This window comes from Monodon monoceros, unplaced genomic scaffold (assembly GCF_005190385.1).
Source record: "Monodon monoceros isolate NGI ecotype Baffin Bay Population unplaced genomic scaffold, NGI_Narwhal_1 Super_Scaffold_8, whole genome shotgun sequence".
NCBI classification, from domain to species: Eukaryota; Metazoa; Chordata; class Mammalia; order Artiodactyla; family Monodontidae; genus Monodon; species Monodon monoceros.
The window spans coordinates 31,357,975-31,380,620 of NW_021703785.1; the positions used below are offsets into that span (position 1 = coordinate 31,357,975).

Genomic DNA, 22,646 nt, shown 5'->3' on the forward strand with positions numbered 1-22,646 from the left:
GGCTTGAAAGAAAGGTGAACGATGACCATCAGGGCCCATGCGAGACAAATTTTGAAAAATTTGTCTTTGAAAAAAGGCCTTCCTTTTTAGTAAAATAACGCAATAGAGAGGAAAGCAAAGTACTTGTTTCTTCACAAATTGATGTTTGGTGCCTTTCACACTTCGAGCAAAAATGACCTGTCAGAGTTGAGCAGGTTGCTTGCTTGAACCATGGTGGTCATATTTTTAAATTTTCATTTACTAATGTGGAAAACTAAGACATGTACCTATTGTGCATTTCATGTACAAAGAGGAATTCTACTCTTTAAATAAAGTGTATTTGCATTTAAAATAATGCAGTATAACAAAAGCTCAATGATAACAGGATATGGAGTCATAGTTTATTCCCTTTTTTACATGAAGTGCACAGTAAGTTTCTTTAAGTACCTCCCGTAGAAAGTGCACATTCAACTACTCACCAAGTCAGTGAAACTTACACAAACTAAATTTCTACCGAGACACAAGAAATAAATAAAGCTCTACTATTTCATCTCATGATAAGACTGTTGAAGAATAGCCAGCATCCCAAAACAACTATTTTAATATATTTATGTATTATTGTCATAATGGATACAAACTGAACTATGGATTGATAGACGATATTTATATAGTGGAATTAACAAATCAGACCAGTCAATTAAAATGTATTCCGTCAACTATTACATGCTCATCCTGTGGGCCAATCTAATTAAGCTAAAAAATAAATAGAGAAAAAAAATTTGAATAATGTCAAATGACTGTCCTTGTGCATTTTAAGAGAAGATGTGTTTGTTTAAAATTTTATGTGGAACCTGAAAATGCTTGCAGTATTTCTACATGTTCAGCTTACTTTTGTAACATATATCTGTTTGGTTGTTTAGCAAACACTGCCCCTCTGCAGTGGCTGTATTATGCCATCCTGCCTCAGAATATATCTTATGCTGAGTTCATGGAGCTATAGTAATAGATCAGGTTCTGTTTGGAATTTTAGTTCTAAAAGGGGAATCTCATTTACTTCTGTCCCACAATTCTCAGTATTACTTAAAAGCACTCAATGTCCTAAATTCAATCTTTACAGCAGTTGTGTGAGTTTGGAATTAATATTACTCTTTTATAGGTGGATAAACGCAGACCTAGAGAATTTTCATGATGATACCATGACTGTACAGCTAATAAGTAACAGGGCAGGTCATGAATTCAAGTCTTTTGTGTCCAAATCAAATTTTCTGTCTCTAATAACCACATAACAGGCTATAAAGCGTGGATTCTTATAACTGTGAAGCCATGAGCTTTGTAACAGTAGGCAAGTCACTCTACAATCTTCTAAACGCTGCCATGAAATGATTTCTCAAAAAACTTCTATAAAGTTGGAAAGATAAAATTAAACGTAATCTTTTTATGCTTTAAATGCTGCTTGCTGACCTGCTGGCTCCCTGGCTGGCTGGATGAATAGATGAATGGAGAGACAGAAGGATGGATAGATAGTTAGGCACATCCTTTTTGTGTGTGTGTTTGTGTGTGCACGTGTGTATATGCATAAATATTATGTTAGTTCTCTGACAATCCCTGATGCCATTAAAGATGAAACAGCTTATAAACCTTGGATAACATTTAGCAGAATATTACCCAAGTGGTCCTCAACCAAACGTAAGAGTCTCTGGAGGGCTTTCCAAAGATGAGGTGGTGTTCATATATATTTTTTCTCCTTTTAAGATTGCCGGGTGATCAAAATACATGACAAGCCTTAAAAACCCATATTCACTTGAGGACGGTAATAAGATTCAGCTGATGGCAATGGCTGACTGTAGGAAACACATCAGGTACTCTGAGTACTCACACAGAGAAAGTTTTAGATACATTTCTGCATTTATTCAACAAAATGCCTAAAGCTGAAGTTACATTTTAAAACGTTTATTCAGGAAAAAGATGATCTCATTAGAACAGCTCACACGTAATCCCCAGATCCACTGAAGGGAATATGTTCACTAGAATATTGTGCATTATATTTTATTGAGTGGATTATTTTGAATCAAACTGGCCTTCAGACTTTTGAAGAAATATTATTACGCAGCAGTATAATCCTGTTTATATTTATCTTTATGTTTTTCACACACCTTTTTTTAATGAAGTATATTGTTACATTTACCTTGTCAGACTTCTGTGTGTGTTTATGCATTTATTTCTTAAGGTATGTATGAAAGGCTGAAAAATTACTTTATTGTGGACCCCCTCCAAGAAATACTATATCATCTCTTGGAAAGTGAAATTAATTACTCTCATTCTCTTTGACAGAAATGCAGCGTGCCCTTCAATCTTCACATCCTTAGAAGGAATTCTGTTTCTGTTGATAATATTAAATATAGTTTAAGTGTTTGATCATCTTTTCCACCCCAGGGTCATCAACAGCAAAAATTCAGCTAAAGTCACTGCTCCCAGGCAAAAATCTTGATGGGCTTTTATTTAAAACAAACAAACAAACAACAAAACAACAGCAATGCTCAGAGGATGCTGCTGTGAGTCGTCCATCAATGTTGTATCAAGAATTGAGTAGTTAGTGACCAAGGGCAGAATTTTAGTATGAAATCCTTTCTTTGTTCCTTTTTAGAAAATTTTCTTGTCCTAATTGTGCATAAAACTTTTCTTTGTGATATCTGGTCTTTTCAGTGTCCCTGCCTCTTAGAGGCTGTTTCCTGGTAACATAGCCATATCTTTTCTCACTTTCTCAAATCTGTGTAGTCCTTTTATTTAATTTCTAACTGCTATAAGTGCTGCTTGTTTGGTGTTTTCCCGTGGTTTCCCCAGCTTTCCTTCTGTCTCTTGGCTGCTCTCCCATTGCTACACGTTTATGGATTCATATCTCGGAACCAATGTGTTTCCATTTTCCACTGTCCAAAAGCCAAGAAATGAATTCTAATAATGACTTCAGGATCAAGCCTTTCAGGTCTTTTCTTTTTCCTAAAAGGAGGAGGAAGCGTATACCTCAACTGTTTGGGAAACATATTTATGCAGTATTGCTGGTCTTACGTGTACGTACGTGCAGCTTGAAGCTGGAATTATGGATGGTTTACTGGCCACATTATCACAGTAGAAGTGATTGGTATGGGCTATGAGAATATATTATGTCAACACTGTAAACGGATGAATGGTATGATCAGGGTTTTGTCCTCCTTAGACTGATGAGGCATTGTTTTTGGATATGCTGGTTGCATTTCAACTGCTACGTGTGAAATAGGAACCAGCATGTGCCTCTGTGATGTTTACACTTACAAATTCATGCATAACATGTCTAACGCTCCCAAATAAGATATGTCTGTTGTCCAAAGGTTTGGTTGATTCTTCCTAATTTTTATGAGCATTTTCTGTATTTTGGTTTGAGCTCATGCAAAAGCTATGTAGTTCTCAAGTATTTGAAAGCACCTAGGGGCTCTTAGTATTGGGTCTTCCTAGCTTTCTGGTATATACAGCAGAATTACAAGAGGAGTGCTCTTCCTCTGTTGTTGTGAAACAGCTTAAGGAGTAAAATTTTTTTTAGTGAGGGATTAAGCAGATACCTACAAAGTATGGACTCGTGTTCATAATCTACAGAAGTCTTAAGCAGTTTGCAAATCTCAGTGAAGCTTGATGCCTCAGAAACCATCTATTTACAGATAAGCTCCATGTTTACCTACTGTATTGTCGTAGTCTACGAAAGCACTCTTTCATTTGCTTTATGAAATGTTTCTACAGTGATGAATTGCACCTCAGCCTTTGGTTTATAAACCTATGTTAGAACCTTGTGTCTGAGTGTAATTAGGAAGAAAAAAATTCGTGATGGAAATAGTCGCTGTTCCCAAAATTAGAATTTTGGAGAGAAATTAATCAAGGCTATATTTGAAAGCAAACTATGTTTGATAATTTGTGCTTAATGACATATTTTATAATGTTAATGACAAGCCAACTGGGATATTTTATGAAAGCAGCCTCAACAAAGAATTTCTATATGGGTATGACATACTAATAAGAAACATCCTACATTGTTCTACAGAGAAATTAAATGATAATACTGTGTGTGAATTGAAATAGTGTTCTAGTTAGAAGAGTAGATAATGCTAATAGCTTTTTATAAAAGTTGCTCTGTTTATGGTGTTTCTTTTCTTTTGTTTCTTAATATCTGAGAATATTTAAATTCTTCTCAATTTCAGCACATGAAATGAAATCTTGTCATTTAGAATTTTATGCAGTAGATATTTGGATGCTTCATTTTGATATTTTCTAATTCTTTTCTTTTGGTGGGTAAGTAACCATGTTAGCTTAGAAGCAAAAAAAAAAAAAAAACAAAACAATAAAACATCAACCCATTTTCCTGTTTATTGATCTGGTGCCATTGTTCAGCTTATTTTCTTTCTTTTCTCATTGTTGCTAAATAAAATGCCCTTGCACTATTGTATTTCCTGAATGGAGCTATAATTTATATTCTATAAGGAAAGACTTGAAGAAGCATGTTTTGTTCCTTTAAGTGTATGCTCAAGCTTTGAGGGGACTAGCACACCAAAATCTTTTATTAAACAAAGAATGAAATGAACCAAATTAATATAATTTTAGGCATTGTTGTTCTCATACCATAGTGAAGCTGAAAAAAAAAAGGTTTTGGTCTTCATATAATAGAACAATAATGTCTACATTAGCCTGGTCAAATTAGATATGACCAAAAATAATCTTTTGTAGTCTAACTCTGTTAAGGCTAGACGGACACCTGCTAATTTGGGGGCCATTTTAGGCCTTGGAAATAGACATTTAGTAACTATTTCTTGAATTTATGAGTGAATAGGTATAAAATTAAATTATATTCATGCTCAGTAATAACACACTGAGCCCATTAGTCTGGGTGGAATCTTGGATTCTTTATTATTATTTATTATTAAATTTTGCTCATTAAAACTTGAAAGCATGAATACAGACTTGGACAAAATTATTATCATTGTCTTAAATTACACAGCACAAGCATAGGCAACTTAAGATTTACAGAATAAGCTTTTCCTAAAATTATTTCCTAAAAATACCTGTTGTAGTATTTCTGTATATTATTTTGAGAAAAACTTTTTCATTGCTATGAGCTCAGTTATAATCCAGTTATTAGAAATGGCTTGTATTCAATAATTTAGCAAACGGGTGTGGGAGGTTGGAGAATTTTATGCCCTGTTTTAGTGTATTTCCCTGGATTTTGACAATGATGTCTGTCGCCCTCCCAATCGTCTTACTCTGTTGTGCTTTTGTACTCTCCACTTTAATTATGACGACTGTCCGAGCGGTTCTTCAGATATTTGGAGAGCGAATTACTGTTCTGTAGCAATAAGAGAAAAATTAAAAAACATTCAAGTCATCAATCATACCTCTATTTTTCTCCCCACAGTCTCCAAACGTCCACAACTACCCCGATATGGAAGCTGTTCCCCTGTTGCTAAATAATGTGAAAGGGGAACCCCCGGAGGACCCGTTATGCGTAGATCACTTCCAGACACAAACTGAGCCAGTGGACTTGTCCATCAACAAAGCCAGGACATCCCCCACAGCCGTTTCCTCCTCCCCCGTTTCCATGACAGCGTCCGCCTCCTCCCCTTCTTCAACTTCAACCTCTTCGTCGTCTTCTAGTCGTCCAGCCTCATCCCCAACTGTTATAACATCAGTATCTTCAGCATCATCTTCGTCAACGGTATTAACTCCAGGGCCCCTTGTTGCCTCTGCCTCTGGTGTGGGAGGCCAGCAGTTTTTGCACATTATCCATCCCGTTCCGCCTTCAAGTCCCATGAATTTACAGTCTAACAAACTGAGTCACGTTCACCGCATCCCCGTGGTGGTCCAGTCGGTGCCTGTTGTCTACACAGCTGTGCGGTCACCTGGAAATGTGAACAACACTATCGTCGTACCACTTTTGGAGGATGGGAGAAGCCATGGCAAAGGTAAGAGACACAAGCAAGCCTTGATTTATTTCAGCAGTAACTCTTCATTTATTCAGTGAGTGGACCCCAAGTCGTAGGCAAACACACTACATCCAAGTAAGTTCTGTGCAGAACGACACAGGAACCAGCTGATCCACTGCTGAGTGGAGCACAGTTTAGTAGAAACTAACCTCATATTTATATAGGCATATGCTTCAGTATTACTTAGTCCATATTTCTATATATCAAGTCATTTACTGTCAGAATTCAAATACCTAAATTTGCAAAATATTTTTACCTTCAAGTGCGCAAATAGAAAGTTCAATCTGTAGTCAGCATAACTGCTTGTGAGATGCAAATGTGTAAATCCCTCGTAGAGGTTAACCACTGAAATTTTTACAAAGTGTGTCAGGATGTTTCTCCTTTCAGTTGTTCAGGCTGGAACTGACTTGTCTGGCAACAATATAAAATTCCAGGAAGTTCCAGTGGTTGGAACCTGATCATTCACTTTTGAGTAACTTGTAAATTAAGTCGCCATTAAAGTAATTCTAAAGTTAGGTGTTTGGCTACAAATGTGTTATGTAGCTTGAGTTCTTATCTTCATACAAGCCTAAGTTTTTATTTTAAATAGCAGGAAGCCTCCATATGATAGAAATAATTCAAAATGCAGTATTAATATTTCCTTCTGGGGGTTAGAAGGCAGAAAGATACTTTGTTACATGACTGTATGTAATAATACCAAGTTAACTATATATGCTAGTTAACTGATCATGAAGTTATTTTTCTTCTTCTAAGTTCTTTTCGTTTCGTTTTTAAATAGAAGGAATTGTAATAATATCATGGTGTTGATTTTTCTTCCCTTTCTATGAATCTAAAAAAATAAGCCACCCTTCTACAGAGATGTAAAATGCCTGTAATCATCAACTCATATGTGTGTATTTTGTCTTCAGAGCCTAGAAATGACGATGGATTAAGACTTAGATTGCATTACTTTTTGCTTTGATACCATATTACTTCCGAGGCCCATAATTAAAATACGATGGGTGAATACATAAAACACTGCCTTCGTGTAAAATACTAGTAAACATAGTTGTTTTGGTTCTTATATAAGGTGGGATTCAGTGCATAGGAATAACATTTGGTCGTGAACTTGGAGAAATTTTTGCAAACATACATTACAGAATTGTGCATTCATCTTTTGCAAGTTACTATTTTATCTGCAGTGAGTTTCTTCATAGCACATGACAAGTTTCATCTTCCCAGTTTTACCACCTGAAAAATCTTGTGCTTTACAGCAGTCAGAGGTTTAAACTGCAAACTTGAGATCCAGATGCTCTGCTTACCTGACAACCTGTTTTTTCTTTTTTTTTTTTTTCTTTTGGTGCTTTTATGGGCAAAGGCCAGGAAGTAGTCCCACCACCATCTTTGTGAGCAGGTAGAAGAAAAAGAGGAAGAAGTGAGTCTTTACATAGATTTTTCTTGAGTCGAACCTTCTTTGATATTACTAATACTTCTGATCCAAGTGAGCTAATTGATTCAAATAATAATAACATAACTAAAGGCCACATTAGGTATTTATTTTCTTTTATAATTTATAGATGTGCTTTAAATTTTTTAAGAATTAGGAGTTAACAACTAGAAAAATTATAACCTTGCGTATTACATTATATATGTGTACACCATAGAACCCAATCTTTTTACAATAACACTTATGAAAAATATTGCTTTTATTGTGAAGGTGATTGATAAGGATCTTAACACTGTTCATGACCTGATTTTACAATTTCCATGCTCTAATGAAGGAAACAAAAGAGGTGTCTCTTTTATTTGCCATTATTTGATGGGAGAGATTACTTTTATTTAAAGTTTACTGCCAAAATTTAATTTTCTGGAAAATTTATCTTTGCAGAAGAACTGTGTTAAGTAAGACTCATGCTGTAATTTGTTCTCTACGTGAGTATATTTGTTAGTTTCATGCAGTGTTTTCTATTCAGTAGTTTCCTCATATCAAGAGTAAACATTTATATAACCATAAACACACTAAACTATAATGTGGATGTTAACAGCATGAGATTTGGGATCAAGGTTGTATGGGTTAGCATCCTAGTTCCGTCACTTCCAGCTTTGGACTGGGCAATAACTGGGCAAAGTTATTTAATTTCACTAATCTTTATTTTCTTCAGTGATAAAATGGGAATAAAAGTATATATCTTTGAAGATTATTGGGAAGATAAAGTAAGAGCTTATGTGTAAATGTCTAGCACTGATCAACTGTCAATAAATGTTTGCAGTTATTTATCATTATTATATCCCCCCCCAAAAAATACCTGAAGCAGTAATGTTCAGAAATTTTTTCTCTGTCTTATAAAAACAGAAAGTTGGAGGAAAAAAGACTTATTGAATTTAAAAGTGAAAAACTGTTTCCAAGAAGTTGGTATAGAAATGCTTCTCAAAGTTGTTACAACAAATTATAAGGGATGAGTGTTTAGGATGAGAAATTGTCTGGAAAATCCCATACTTTCTATGTTTATTAGTTTATATTAAGTTTTTATAATCCCCACATTCTACAAATATTGCTACACATTTTATAAGTTTTTTTATTGTTTAATTGATTAATTAGATGATGGTAAAATTCTCTAATGGAGGAGGTCTGCCTACCTCACAGAATGAATAAAGGAAAGGGCATTTCAGTGATTCCTCACGTCTGTATTTTGCACATATGCACTGGGCACTGGGCCAGCAATGAAATGGCTGGGTGATAAAGGGAGCCCTATTTCCATTCTCAAATAGGACTTGTATATCTGGTATGGATGAGCAAAAGAAAATACAGTGGGGGAGTTGGTTTTTCAAAATGCTACGAATAAAAATACAAAACTAACTCTTATAAATGTAGGTGATTGTACTAGCTAATTACCTTTGAAGTTGGTATAACATATCTGGTCTGTGGTAGAGAAATAGATTACCTTACATCACACTACACAAGGGACTGTGAATGAATACATCTGTATCTAAAATACCATGAATTGAGTCATTTGTCCATTCAAGTATTTATTGAGCATCTCTTATGGATCAGGCATTTTATTGGCACCAGAGACACAGTGTTGAGCAAAACAGATGCTGTTTCTATCTGAGTGCTTGTAGTCTACTGGGAGATTTTGACATCAAACAGAAAAATCGTACAATTAACTGATAACTGTGGACAGAGTTGGGTTAAAATGTAGACCAGCCATGGATGTGCCTAGGGCAAAGAGTTTAATTATAACTGCAGAGAGAGAAAGTTGTATATGACAAAAGTATTTTCATACAGGGTGTTATATGTGGTTGGAAAAAATGTTTTTGCTGTTATGCTCAGAAGCGGGTGTTCGGGGCCTGGGAGTGTGGTGGGCTGGAACTTCCGCACGGTATGCTTGGATGTGAAAAAGCATTCTAATGAGGAGAGGACTCCAGCCTATCCAGTATCTATGGAATATGGTCTAAAGGAATGGCAAGTTGTCAGCTAGCCCAGGGCACCAACAGATCTCAGTTGGGTCTTGAATGTAATCTGTGATATGAAGGAAAATGGCATGATGTTCTGGAAGGCACAGTAAACACAGTGTAGACTAGAGCCATCAGAGGGATGCTGTCAGAGAAGTTCTCCAGAGGAAGACATTTTTCTGCTTGATACAGGACAAAGTAGCAGTTAGCCCTTCGAAGTGATAGTGCTGAGGGGTAGAAGGCTCTCCGCGGAAGCTGAGACCTGTTATTTATAAACAAGACCCTAAAGGGATTATTTGACCTTGTAAAGGAATTTCAGTTCAGCCTGGGGAAGTTTTTGGTAGATTTCCCAGGAGATTTTCATTGGGTTTTACAGATATTTAGCAACAGGAAGCATAGAAGGTCAAAAAACAGATCACAAGCAAAGTGATTGGTTTGTTACTGCCTTGATGGAAAAGTAGGCAGGCACTTTTATGGTTCTCTTTTCCTTCCTTCCTTTTGATCCACTATTAAGGTGAGGGAAAGAGTGTTTAAGAGAATGCAAGTGAAGAGAGCGTTTTACCAAGGGACTCATCAAATGTATCAAAAGCTTCTAAGGGGCCACATAAAATAAGGACTAAGAATGGAGCATTTCGGGAGGATGGAGTTTACTGGTGACACTGTGTCAGTGGAGTGGTGGGGACAAAGGGCGGACTGAAGTGAGTTCATGTTCAGATGGGAGGTGAGACAGGGGTGACAAAGTCTAGACAACTCTTTGGAGTAGTTTTGCTGGAAGAGTTTTGGAGAAATGGCATGATAGCTGGAGAGGCATTTACGCTCTCAAGGGAGGAATTTTAAAAGAGGCAGAAAGTATAGCATATTTGTATTCTGTCAAGAATAATCCAGTAGACAGTTGAAAATGGGTAATTCTAGAGAGGGAAGAATTACAGAAGCAAAATTGTTAATTGCACGTTAGTTGCTTATATAGTTTTGTGGAAGTAACCTGCATCTTGCAGTAATTAACCCAAATTCTAAAGTCAATTTATTAGATTGACACAAGTTTTAGGAAAAAAGGTACATAATGGAAAAGGAAAGAAAATGCAAAAAACAGCAGATAATGACCTAGGATTGATAATGAAAAGCAAACAGAAGTTCAGCAAAATGTGGGTTCCACTGAGAATTATAAAAACGATACCAGCATTAATATGAATATAAGGTCAGACATTTCTCATTCACCACATACTGGAATGTACAGAATAATTAAAAGAAAAAGGTAACCCCCAAATAATTTGTTGTTTAAAGACATTTTTATAATTGAATATTAATAGATATTACATTTCAGAAACGCAGAACCCTGAAAGAGCAAGGCCGTAACCAGTCTGTGACCATCCAACTAAAGAGCTAAAAAAGAAAGGATTTACTTTCTCCCTCCCATATGTGAGCTAGTCCTTTCTCCATGTAGCTAAAGGAATAGGTAATATCACCTTGATGCCCAGGAATGAGGCTCGAGCCAAGGTGTGATTGACCGGTGGCTTTGAAACAGCCAGAACTGAAAAGCCAGCTGGGTATTTCACTGTTGCCCAATTTTCTTCCCTGACCACTATTGCATCCTTCTTCACTACGTTATATAGATGGTCTGTTGGTCTGTCTTCTCCCCCCTTCCCCATATTGTCTTCTCCTTAGCCACCCAAACCCACCGGATGTCCCCGTGACTGTAAAAAAGGAGATTGCCCAGCGGAGGAAGCTCAGCTCGTTTCCTATGCAGCCACTTTTCTTTTTCCTGAAAATGCAACCCTGGCAGCCCAGCCTACCAGAAGTTTTACAAAACATATTTCTTGCATCAAGACTTTTTATTATAATGGTGTCACACTTGAAAAATAACTCATTATGGGTCATAAGTGCATTATTCCTGCCCATGTATTTATAGGATAAAGTCCTTGAGTTTAAAGTACTTTTCCCCCCAGATGTCTGACTAGAGCATGTTGTTACTGCTGTTAAGAAGCCAGCAGCCATTTGAGCATGTCATTTCTTTCGTCATCTCTTTAATAAAAGCGTGTTGTTTTTATGTTATTTGTAGATGAAGTGAGGAGTCCTCCAAAACTATACCTTTTTCCCATAGCACTGGTTCAGGAATTTCAAAGGGCCGTGGCTGCGAGCAAATCTGAAATACTCAAACCCCATTTCTTCCTATAGGCTTTTGCTTTTCTCAGCAGCCCACAGAAAGAAGCCACAAGTGTATTTTTAGTCCTAGGCCATTTATACTTGTGAAGGGAAATCTGGTCATTGCAGTGATTGCTGCAGAGCTGGTTGGAGGTTGTGACTGTAGCTCCTGACCGTCTAATGCAGCTGGAGTTTTGCTCCCATGAAACTCTGCATTTCAGATCTCTTTGTGTCGCCAGTTTTCTTCTGCTGTCAGCTTTCCCAACGTTGATGTTTGTGGTATCTTTTTTCAGGTCCAGGTTCATTTTGTCACAGACTTGCTTCTCCTGTCTACCTTACACATGACTGTTCTCTTTTAGTTCACCATTCAATGGATTCCTGGTGTCATCTGTCCATAGGACCAGAATAGTCCAGGGCAGCTGACTTATGCTTATGTATATGGTTGTCTTGGCTTCTTGAGTGATTGAACTACCACAGCTTCCTTTGGTAAATGTATTCTTCTACTTATGCTTAATTAAGTATGATAACTACTAGATAGAGATTCCTATTTTAAATCTGAATTTAATGTCTATTGACAAACCATCTAGTTACTCAATCTTTTATTGTTAATTTTTTAATGTTGCTTATTGGGAAGCAGGTCTGGATAGTTGCTGACTTTGGGCTTATTATTCTTGAATTTAGACTTTGATAGGACTTGAGTGTTTTATTACTGTCATTATAAGACAGGAACATGTCAAATAGAAAGGCAGCCAATATTTATGAAAAACTGAATTTTAAATAGGAGGTCAGAATATTTTATATAGATAACGTTGGTCATTTGTTGTTTGTTTTTACCTGACTTTCAACAAGGAGTAGAAACTTATCTGTATTTTTTCACTTCTGGGCATCCATAGGAAGTTGAATGGATTCCATCAAAAAAATGGCTTCTTATGCTCTTGTTTATCTGAAATACCCACCATCTGTCGACTCCTCTGTTTTATCTGGCATAGACTGGGTTGGGCCTAAAATTTGATGATAATAACTGTCTTGAGAGAGGAGACAGAAATTGTATGTTCTGTTCTAACAGAATTAGCAGAAAAGAGAAAACTGTAAATGTAAACTGTAAAATGTCAAGGAATGAGTTTGGCTTTTCCCCTGCGCAGTTAAATAGTAAATAAAATTACGAAGGGGAAAAGAAGAGCAAAAAGTATGGCCTGCAGAGGGGATCCACATTAAGAGAGAGGTGATACTTCATTCAGAGATAGATATTATGTAAGGAAGCAAAGATAATAGACAGGAGACAGACCCATTAAATAGATAAAGTAGCTAAAGCAAGGGGTTACCAAAGTGGAATTTGTGTCCATTCTGTTATAAAGTGATACCTAGCACACCATTTTAATTTGTTAGGTCAAGTGCCTCCTATGATAAAGTGGTCTAATTTATATTTAAATAGATAGATGCTTAAATGTGATATATTACTAGTATTTAGTCTAAGGTTAGTCTCTGTATTCATTTTTCACCACACCTGAAAAGTTTTCTCTGATAATATTTAACACACTGAACATTAACATACTGGATCTTGAAATATAATATCTTTCCTTTCCTCTATAGTTTCCTTTTTTAAGAACAAGTTTTTTCTCTCCTGAAGTGATGTTCTATTTAAATATAAAGCTTCTAATTTCAAATAGTACAGGTGCTGTTATGCTGCAAGGAAATTCTTATTTTACATATCAGATTGCAGGTATTTATAGGATTCTTTTGATGATGTTTGGACTTATATACTCATTGCAAGAAACCTTTGGGTATTGGATGGATATATCTATATATGGAGAGATACAGATATCTATCCTTATCTGGATATATCTATATAGATATAGTTATTTTTTGCAAATGGGCATTTTACCTAGTGACTCTTAAGACCTGGAAAGAACAAATGAAAGAAGGAAGAATATAAGATCCAAAAGGGAAACTTGGTCTTAGAATCCTTGCCAGCACTGTTTTAAATTGGCTTTTTAATTATTTATAACCCTCTGGCTGTGGTTTGTGTCTCCCGATTTTTTCTCACTCCCTCAACAATAATTCTTTTTCTATTCCAAGCTCTGTTACTATTTTCTCAGCCCCTTCTCTCTGCCCGCTCTCCATTGTTAATGGAGAATTTGATTAACTGTTCTTCCACTTTGTGTTCTTTAGAAAAGAACAAATTGATATTTGTCTTTCTGTCTAATAAATAAAAGAAGAGCTACCAATTTACAGAGTTATCATTACGTACTCCATCTTTCCTCCAGCCACCTTCATGTGGGGGAAATGCTGCTTTGATCATTGGCCAGTTGTATGTGTTTTTCATGACCAGGCGTCTTCACCATCGTTTTTCTTCATTTTATCAACAAATGTCTTATGGACCAGTTATATGGCCAGAAATGTCACTATGGCGATTTTTAAAATAACTTCTCTCGAAAGCCTGCTTTTTAGTGTACAATACGCTAAAATGATACTCTTCACACTGTGAGTCGTTTTCCTGTTGATGAATCTTGAAATCAGTTTATTAGCTTATAACCAGCGTTTTAAAGAAATTAAATAGGATGGAATTGATTAAGAAATATGAGCGTATCACCCAAATAAGTATTATATCATGAAACTTTTACTTCCATACATGCAAATGCAGTACTGTGTGTGTCTGTATACTGTCTGTGTACTGAGTCATATTGAAATACGTATTTCTTACTGTAGTTCCTGTCTCAAAAGTTTGAACGACACTACATGGAGTTCCGTCACCTTTAATTCAGATTTTTTCCCCTCTTCCTTTCTCTTTTTTTCCATCTCCCTCTCGAATACCCTTCTTGATTCCACCTTCTTTCCTCTACCCTCTCACTCTCCCATCTCCCCTCCCTTTCTGTCTTCTTTCTTCTCCCAGGTGTCCTTCTCCATCTCCCTCTACCATTCACCATTCTACCTTTTCTTGAAGCTTGATTCTTCTTTCTCTTCTATATGTAACCAAATCACCTATCCCAGAAGTGATGTATTATGGAACTAAGCAACCTATATTGAAAATGATAGCCTTTGTACTGCCATCTAGTGGTGGGATTTTAAAATATTGTGAACGGAAAGAGTTGGAGGAACTCTATGGAATCAAGTTATTTCTTCTATGATTGCTCTCGGGTTTTCCCAGCTGGTTTAGGGTTGTCAGGGAGTTCAGTGAATATGCTCCTTTAAAGTGAAACTCGAACATGAATTCGAAACCTAACTTATCTCCTTTGTTTTAAGAAGCATCCCTTCTACTCACTTGTCCTACTTCCCATCCTGCACATTTGTATGTGACTTCTGTTTAGTAGAAATGAAATGCTACTTTCTATGTATCTTTGCTTAGTTTTTTTTTTGTAACTATGGATTGTGTTTGTTGGGTTAGTGGACCCACGTATATGCCGACTTGTGAACTATTAAGTTTTATTGAATGTCACAGAGAAAAAATAAAACGAGAGTTATGTCTGGGAGAGCAGGACTGCAGGAAGACAGAAAATAGGAGAATTTGGTGAAACTGATAACTGGGAGTAGCCCTTGGAGAATTCATCAGAGAACCGCCTTCTCAATAGCTAGGGACTTAGGAAAAGCTCAGTGGAAACGGAGTAGAATTCGAAAGATATTCCCATGGATGGTTTTCTCAGATTCTCAGTGTGAGAAAGATCTAGTGGGACTGGGATGACCTACAATAAGAATAAACTTTTCTGTTGACAAAAACTGTAGTTGCTTATATAATGCAGTATATATTATTATAAATCCTCACTCACAGGATGAAATAGGCTGACATCTCCCAAAATCCATCTGGGCCTCATTAGCTACAATTTTTTCAACACATTGCATTGTGCCTGACACTAGTAAATGTTCAATAAATACTTAGTGAATGAACAAATGAATTAATTAATGTAGGTGCAGTGTTTTATATGAGGTGCTCAGTTAGAATGCCATGGCCAGTGCTGGTCTCTAGTCCTAAACCCTAAACATAAAAGGAACCTTCCCCTGTATGGTGAAGTAGAAGAAGCAACAACATAAAGTGGAAACCAGCAGGGTTCTCATATCCTCACAGCGTGGATCCTAGCACCCCTCCCCGCCAGGCTGTTGCCATTCCACTGAATATGTCTCATGTCTCAGCCACCATTTCCATGGCTTTTCATGATGACACCTCTCCCTTTATCCATGTAGTTTCCTTTTCTTGGACAGCCTTTTCTTTCTCTGGAAAAAGACCTGGTTCAGATGCCTTCTCTTCTAGAAAGACACATACCAAATTGTATTACAATTTATGCCATACATATAAACATATACATACACATACACTTAGATATACATATATGTAAAATATATTCTCTTGGCTCAATATATGTGGCTCAAATATATTATATATAATATAAAATTTTATAGTAATGATATCTATATCGTGGCCTTACTGCTTTGTCCAGTGTCTGGCACACAATGAACAATAAATGTTTGCAGCATCTGTAATTCCCTGGTGTTTTTGAGTGTATTGTTTCTACTGTTTCCCAAGTTTGTTTTATTTCATTGCATTTAATACTGAAGAATAATATTTGGTGGTACATTATAGATGCTTGATATGATTTAGGTTTTAATGGTTTCTGGAGTTGAACCCCTGTGGGTGAGACATATTCTTATGGCTTCTGAACAGTCTTAATGAAAAGATACCGCTGTATGAAAATTACAGCCAGTTCTTATTTATTGTTTTACTCTCAGGTAAAATAGTTTGCCTGTGAAACTAGGATAAATAATGGCTTTGATTGGATCCAGGCAATTAATAGAGTCTGTGAGGTTTCTTATGTAATAGTAATGCCAATTTCATTTCCCAGTCAAGGTGAAACAAATTACACCTCCTATCCCATTGCAGTTAACTGTGTCAGCATCACAGTACCATAAAATCTCAATAAAATCTGAAGTCTGTGGAGTATGGATAATCCCACTATAAATTGTAATAAAAATTACCCCTCCAGACTCTATATTGTCTCCATGAAGTTCATAGACACTGTCTCTTTGTACATAAAGTTTTATGAAATACATCGACCAGTTCTCCTGTCCTTACCAGATAGCAAGCTGTTTTGATTTAAAAGCTGATAACGGTATAATCAGTTTTTGGTGTTTGCAGTGCATTTTAAAAACATAAGTTTCATCTAAGGAACCTTAAGTAGAAGGAAAATGCTACTTTTATTTGCACTTTGCACCGAATGTCTCCTTGTGAGAAAGAATAATGACATTTTTACCATGGTGGGGCCCGTTTGCTGCAGCCATAAAACAAAGATTTCGTTTCTTTCCACCAATCTCTAATTTTAAAGGTATATTAAGCAAACCCAAGCACAAATCTAAAAGAGCTTTGCTAAATTGCTTCAAATTTTCTGCATTTAGAAGGAATTGTCAATTTCATGATTACATTTTTGTCTCATCTGTGCTAAATCCAAGAGCTCCCTAATCATCTCTGGTGTGGCCTTTGTTAGGAGTAGATGTTTTGTCAGTCCTCTATAAACACAGAGCCCTTTAAGACAGAGGAAACCTTCCAGAGACTTAGGTTGTAAATCTGCAAAGAACATGAATTAGACTCCGGAGGAAGTCATATGTTATAATGAAGGTAAAGTAGGTAGCATTTGACGTGGAAGTTAAAGAAGCATGAGGCTTTGCTACTTGGAGTAGGCAGAAGTATTCCAGCCAAGGAAAAGAGTGAACAATGAGGACAGAGAATGAAGGGTACGTAAAGAATGAAGAATAGTGTAGCTTTACTGAATCTTAGGCTATAAGGCACACACACACACACACACACACACACACACACACACACGGCATAGGGTATAACATATACATTGCATACGTGATATATACTATGAATTACTTACAGGGGAGGACCTGAGATTCTCCTTCTCTGAAAGAGAAAGCCTTTTAACTCTTAGTTTAGATGTACTTCTTACATCCTTTGTGAATATGACTCTTCCTGCTGTGTGTAGAGAGGAAATAGTGAATAAAAATGGCAAAAGAAAAATATAGAAGAGGTATATTTCTCAATTTTTATTTTTATAACTCATGTCCCCTGAAATGTTGTCTCAATAGATTTTTTTATGTATTCCCAATAGCCACAAAAACTGTAGCATTTCACTTTCTGTAGTTTTCCTTAGGAAAAGAAGTTACTGATTTTGCGTTACCAATCTACAGATGCTCAAAACCCTCTGAGATTCTCATCTGCCAACCCCCCTGTCAAAATAGGAAATTCCCTTCATCTGTAGGTGGACTTAGGGCAAAAGAGTGGCAGCTAACAAAGGAGGTGTCAAAATTATTATTAAGATAAGAACTTGAAAAATCACAGCAAGGTCTTTCGGGATTGCAGTAAATAGGCTTACACAGCTCTTGAGTCCTTGGAGGTAATACTTTATTACAGCATAATAATTGCTTTTGAAATAATGACCATTAGTAATGAAGGAAAGGCTGAATTATGGTCAGTCTGTTTGAAGTAGGAGACAAAGTATGTAATAAATCTTGTATTTACTAAAAATCATTTAAATAATTAACCTTAATTGAATGCTTATATGTTCTTTGTGCTTTACATACATCAGTCATCTTTAAGTCTTACAGTATAACCAGTGTATAGGTATTACTGCTTGTCTTTTACAGATAAGAAAACTGAGACTCATGTACCTTCCTCTACTTCTTATAAGGTTACAGCTTATTAGTGATAGAGCCTTGAATAAAATCACAACTTTTTAATACTTTTGCCATACTTTGCCATAATTAAAAAGGCATGCCTTAGTTATCTAGAAAATTTGTCAATATTAAATAGCCCAATTTCATATTTTTTCAAATTAGGTACATTGTATTTTTAAATCATTTTATTTCTGTCAAGGTGTAAAATATTACATATGAAATTATCTATATATAAAATCAAGTATGGGCTTCCCTGGTAGCGCAGTGGTTGAGACTCTGCCTGCCAGTGCAAGGGACACGGGTTCGAGCCCTGGTCTGGGAAGATCCCACATGCCGTGGAGCAACTGGGCCCGTGAGCCACAACTACTGAGCCTGCGCCTCTGGAGCCTATGCTCCGCAACAAGAGAGGCCGCGATAGTGAGAGGCCCGCGCACCACGATGAAGAGTGGCCCCCGCTTGCCACAACTAGAGAAAGCCCTCGCACGGAAACGAAGACCCAACACAGCCAAAAATAAATAAATAAATAAATTTTAAAAAAAAAGACAATGCTATACACTCTTAAACTTTAAAAAAATAAAAAATAAATAAAATCAAGTATGTATATGAAATGCATGAGGTAGTTCCATGTTGCTAAATATTGACATTATGGTACCATATTATGTACTTCCATTTTCTCCAGCATCTCGCAGCACTGAAAACAACAGCCTTGAGCTATAGGTTAACATTTCCTAGGTACAGGGAAATTTTGTCAAAGTGTGGTTCACTGAGTTTCGGAGATCGACATCTGTGTCATTTTTCGACATATCTGGTTCCTGCCTGGAGCTCTCGTGAGCAGGGAATTGCTTAGACAGACATATACAACACAGATGTGCCTGTTCTGTCTTGCCTCGCTCTGGTAGTGGTTATTTTCTGAAAAACACAGGGGGAAACTACAAAATAAAGATACAGCCAGCGTTTATTAGTATCGTTATAATTATATTTATTTTTCTTAGATTAATGAGTTCAGTAAAATTCTGAGCACTAGTCAATAGCAAATAATCATGACAACATTACAGCTTTAGAATTATCCTAGCTTATGTAGCAGATGTTCCAAAATGCCTTCTTTAGAATTGGAAAATAAATTCCATAAAATGTGTGTTTGGTTACAGAGAATAGCTTCAGAGTAAGATCTGACATTTTCCAGTTTTTGTGTCAGTTTCTCTTCAGAGTCTCATATACTATTTTTCTATGTTTTTGTTTCAGTAGTTCTCTTACTATTTTATGAAGTTTAGCAGAGAGTAAAATATCTTGTATGCTTTCCAAAATTGATCGGTACCATGATACATGATAGCAAGTAAATATTTTCCAGTATATTCTTGGAGTCATGGTTGTCACGGAACATGACCCATTTCTCATCTAGCAAATGGGCACTAACTGGTGAGCCCTTGCTTCCTGGCATCGTTGTGCCCATTGGTATGATCCACAGTAATCAAGGTACTATATACCTCCCATTTACTACCTCATTATTTACCTTGCAAGTAGGACAACTTATTAACAGGCCCCTTTATTTCCTTCCTTGGCCCATTGTGATCATTTTTTATGTTAATCACCACAACAAGCCCCTCACACTTAAAAAGTAAACCCTTTTTCAGCTGTAACTTAAACTAGTTTTACCTGTAGAATTTTGCATGATCTGATATAAGTGGAAAGTTACAACTTTTTCAGTTCATAAGTCTAAGTAAGCCACTGAACGGTTTATAGTGATCTTTCAGTGTCGTGCTCTGTATTTTTTATTATGGTAAACACTGAGACTAGAGTTATGCTTAATTGGCAGGAGTAAGCTGTCACACTTAGACTCTACTTGTTAACACTACTTATTCCATACCTCAGCCAGTGGGTGGTTTATTTAGAGGGGCTCTGCATATTTGTAAGGTACAGGGTGCAGTGGTCATGTCTTATCTGGGCATGTTAGAATGCACTCATAGAAGAGCTTGGAACTGTACCTTATTTAAGCATGTATATATAGATATAAATACATGAGACGTATGTATGTATATACATATTATAAAATGATACCACCTAGAAACTGTTGTATTTAATACTTTGTAAACTAAATGAAATTAGTTGACTCATTATATAAACTTCTTGAATTTTTTTCCCTATGTTGTGCCATTTAAATAGGGGAAAAAGTCTTCATATCTATGAATTATTGACTGAACATGATGAGTATAAAAACCATTTATTTTCTTTCTTGCTTTCTTATTCTTTTACCAAAACTAAATAAATTTGAACTACCAGATTAAAATTTAAAAAAAATATTTAATTCTTATTTATTTAAACTTTTGCCTTACCCAGGAATTATCCAATGTATTCCTTTCCGTTCACTTACTCATTTGATTAATGCACATTTATGATTCAGCCACAAGTTCAATGCACAGACAATGCCCACAAGAAGTGCATAGTCAAGTGGATGAAGGAGACAACTATAGTGAGACGAGTGCTGTAATACAGATAAGTGTAGACTCACGGTGATATATCATAAAGGAGCACGAAGCTGGGGAGTTGGAAGGGGGTGGTTGTGACTTCAGGAGAAGGGCGTTTCTCAGAGGAAAGTGTTACTTATATTATCCACATAAATGAGGAAGGAAAGGCAATTGAAAAAAAAGATGCAACGTCCTAGAAATATGAAAGAGCATATACTGCATCCTGGTAGATAGGGAGATTATACAAGTAGATAGGTTGGTATGGTTCAAGTGAAGGGTATTTATCAGAAATGGAAATGGGGTTCCAGGGGTATCCATGGATCTGGTCATCACAGCCCTGGTATGCCAAACTAAAGAGTTTGTATTTACCAAACACTATAGGGAGAGAGACTTGTAAGTAGATGGGAGTGACATGGTAATATTCAAATTTGTGGATGAAGGACTGAATATAGTGACAATAAAGGAAAAGAGAAAAGTTAGGAGGCTGTTTTGGGAAGCCAGGTAAGAATTCCCAAAGGCCGTTGCAGAGGCAGTATGAATTGGACATCTGATGGACAGAACTCATTGCCCAAATGGATGTCAAGGATGAATGAAAAAATAAATCTAGGCTAGTTCCCAGGTTCTTGTTTTGGCAATATTGAGAAAGTTCTTCAGTGGAAGAATATATGAATTGAAAGATTGTACTGAGAATTTTACCCAGAAAACAAGGCAAAGTAAAAAAAAATTGACAAAAATATAAAAGAAAAGTTATGGGCATGAATTAAAGTATTCCAACATTTATCTGAAACAACTTCCATAAAATAGGAATAGATAGAGTATGATATTCAAAAAAGCAGTATTCAGAGGAAGATCTGAGAACTTTGGAGAATTAAGGGATCACATGAATCCTAGACTATAGACAAGTCAGTAAAAATAAATCCACATCTAGACACATAGCAGGGAAACTGTCAAGCATGAGTTATAAAGAAAATCTCAAAAGCTTTTCTACAAAGGAATTAAAGAATGACAGAGGGTGTCAACAACAACAAATGCTGGAAAGCAATGCCCGTAGTCTCTTCAAAGCACGGAGTGAGGGATCCTATAATTCTATTCTCAGCAGAAGTCAATTCAACTGACAGTAAAATGAAAAAAAATTTCAAACATATATTGGCTAAATTTACCACCCACACAAATATGCTGAAAGAACTAAAGGATATGTTTTTGAAAGAAGAAAAGAACCTGAAAGGGAAGGTGAGCTTGGAACTGGTTTTAAAAATAGAGATAAATACCTGCATGAAGAGAGAAAGTTTAATTAACTCCTAACAGTGAAACGAACCAGAATTTGGACTATAATGAAAAAGAACTTGGGGAAGGTGGGAATGTTCACTGGGCTGAGTCCTTCTTGTGTTTGGGAGAAGATATACATGGAATGACTTTAGACTAGCAGAACTTTAAATGAAAAGACTATAAATGAATCTCAAATGTAATGTGAAATTGTAGAATATGATATTATATATGGTTTTTATAGAGCAAAACTGCATTGGTGGTTCATTGATATATACAGAGTAGAGTTAAAGCATTAAAACTTATATACACTAGGACACTATGGAAGAGGGAAACAAAATAGGGGGAAAAATGGAAAGAGTCAACTCTTTCTGTGATATTTTACTTTTTTTAATGATCTGAAAGATATACTGTGAATGTTGAGATTTTTTAATCTTTTGGGAGAATAAGTAGGTGATTATCATATATGTGTGTGGAATTTCTTAAATAAAAATGGCATCAAAGAAAAGCCGTAGGGGCTTCCCTGGTAGCGTGGTGGTTGAAAGTCTGCCTGCCGATGCAGGGGACGCGGGTTCGTGCCCCGGTCTGGGAAGATCCCACATGCCGCGGAGGGGCTGGGCCCGTGAGCCATGGCCGCTGAGCCTGTGCTCCGCAACGGGAGAGGCCACAACAGTGAGAGGCCTGTGTACCGCAAAAAAAAAAAAAAAAAAAAAAA

General features: G+C 36.4%; 1 protein-coding gene across 8 annotated transcripts in view; it reads left to right on the plus strand.

Moving 5' to 3' along the window:
* KLF12 (Kruppel like factor 12) overlaps window positions 1–22,646 on the plus strand; it is a 445,831-nt gene that overhangs the window by 287,656 nt on the left and 135,529 nt on the right. For all 8 annotated transcript variants that reach the window (XM_029210579.1, XM_029210576.1, XM_029210582.1 and 5 more), the window contains one exon: window positions 5,408–5,954. In XM_029210579.1, coding sequence (XP_029066412.1) covers window positions 5,408–5,954 — 547 coding nt within the window. The remainder of the gene's footprint in view (window positions 1–5,407; window positions 5,955–22,646) is intronic.